Source organism: Galeopterus variegatus, unplaced genomic scaffold (genome assembly GCF_000696425.1).
Source record: "Galeopterus variegatus unplaced genomic scaffold, G_variegatus-3.0.2 Scaffold3618, whole genome shotgun sequence".
Lineage (NCBI taxonomy): Eukaryota > Metazoa > Chordata > Mammalia > Dermoptera > Cynocephalidae > Galeopterus > Galeopterus variegatus.
The window spans coordinates 45,256-46,831 of record NW_007729729.1 but is presented as its reverse complement, the minus strand read 5'-3'; the positions used below and the strand labels follow the sequence as shown (position 1 = coordinate 46,831).

General features: G+C 38.8%; 1 protein-coding gene across 1 annotated transcript in view; it reads right to left on the bottom strand.

Moving 5' to 3' along the window:
* The window catches only part of ATG7 (autophagy related 7), a 174,241-nt gene that overhangs the window by 143,812 nt on the left and 28,853 nt on the right, over positions 1–1,576 (bottom strand). The window contains exon 7 of the mRNA XM_008585559.1: positions 758–846. Within this exon, the coding sequence (XP_008583781.1) occupies positions 758–846 (89 nt within the window). The remainder of the gene's footprint in view (positions 1–757; positions 847–1,576) is intronic.

Sequence of the window (1,576 nt, the reverse complement as noted above, 5' to 3'; positions counted from 1 at the left end):
TACACTACAATTTATTGTCCATTTCATTGTTGAAGGAAATGTGGGCTAGTCCTAGTTTTTGGTTATCAAGAATAATGCTGCTATACACATTCTTGTATATGTGTTTTGCTTGTATCTACATATACATTTCTGTGTGTATATACCTGACAGTGAAATCACTGAGCCACAGATATTTTTAACTTTGTCAGATACCGCCAAACATTTTTCCAGCAGCACTTGCAAATTGCTCCACATCTTCGATGACACTTGGTATGGTCGTTTTTGTTAAGTCATTTTGGTGGGTATGTAGTAGTATCTCATTATGGTTTTAACTTTATTTCCTCAATGACTAATGATGTTGAGCATCTTTTCAAATGTGTATTGGCCTTTTAGATACCCTCTGTTTAAATTATTATAGGGTTAGGAGAAAAGGAGGACGGTAGCAACAGGAAAATCCGATCTAAAACCAACCCAGACAGCTAGAAGTGAGGGCTACAGAATTTCAGTGTCAGGACCCCTAGCTATCCACCCCACCCTAGTCTCATATATCTTCTGTAAAGTATGATCAGATTCTGCAGCTCTCTAACTGACCTGCATAAGGGCTCATCAGTGATGGAAACTGGATCATAACTGATCTATTGATTTATTATCTGGTTTCCATGCCAGAATTGAAAAAACGCATTTGGGAAGACAGAGATACAGACATAGGCAGGCACACTGTCAAAAATGTATAGACAAAGACAGACAGACAGACACAAATATACACTATTGTAAATACCATGTGTGAGCTGCTAGGACCAAAAGATTCCTCAAAGGCCATCCAGGGTACTGGGCTAAGTTACAGGGATCATATACACCAATTGTTATCTGTGAACAGAAAAGACTTTCTCAGTGAGTCAAGTATCATTTCAGATTCATAATAAAGACATTGCTAATACTTCCTCTTTGCTTTTTTATGCTTTCTGCAAAGGATTAAAAATTAGACACTTGGTGAAGTGGCTAAAGGGAAGAGAAGAAAGCAAAAGGATCTCATTCTAGACTGTAGAACTTCTTGATGGCAGGAGCTGTCAGATTCTTCTCTGCACCCCCTTGCATTGGGCCTGGCAGGGGGTAGAACTAGACACATTTAAAAGGAAGAAAGACTGGAAGGAAAATAGGGATGAAGGGAGGAAAGTCAACTGTGAGGGCTGACACAGAGAAAATCCTCTCTTATGGAAACATGGTCTATGAAAATGGCTAATGTTTATGTACTGAGAAAATCAAAGAAGGGCCACTACCATTCTAAGTCTAAAATCAGATCACATTAAAAAGCCAAATGGCCTTGATGTTGCTAACATATATTTCCTCCCACCCCTTTATCCTCCCACTCTCGCAACCCTGACCTCTATCTAGAAAACTCTACTCAACTTCAAATACCATTTCTTCAGTGAAGATTTCCCTTGGTAGATGTAGTCACTCTCATTCCTGTTTCCATAGCTCTTTGTACATTACACACAACATTTTTCACTTTTTATGTCTCCTTTCTCTCAAAAGACAATGACCACCCAGCACTCACATTTGATTTCTAAATACCATTCTCCAATAAAAGGAATCAGGG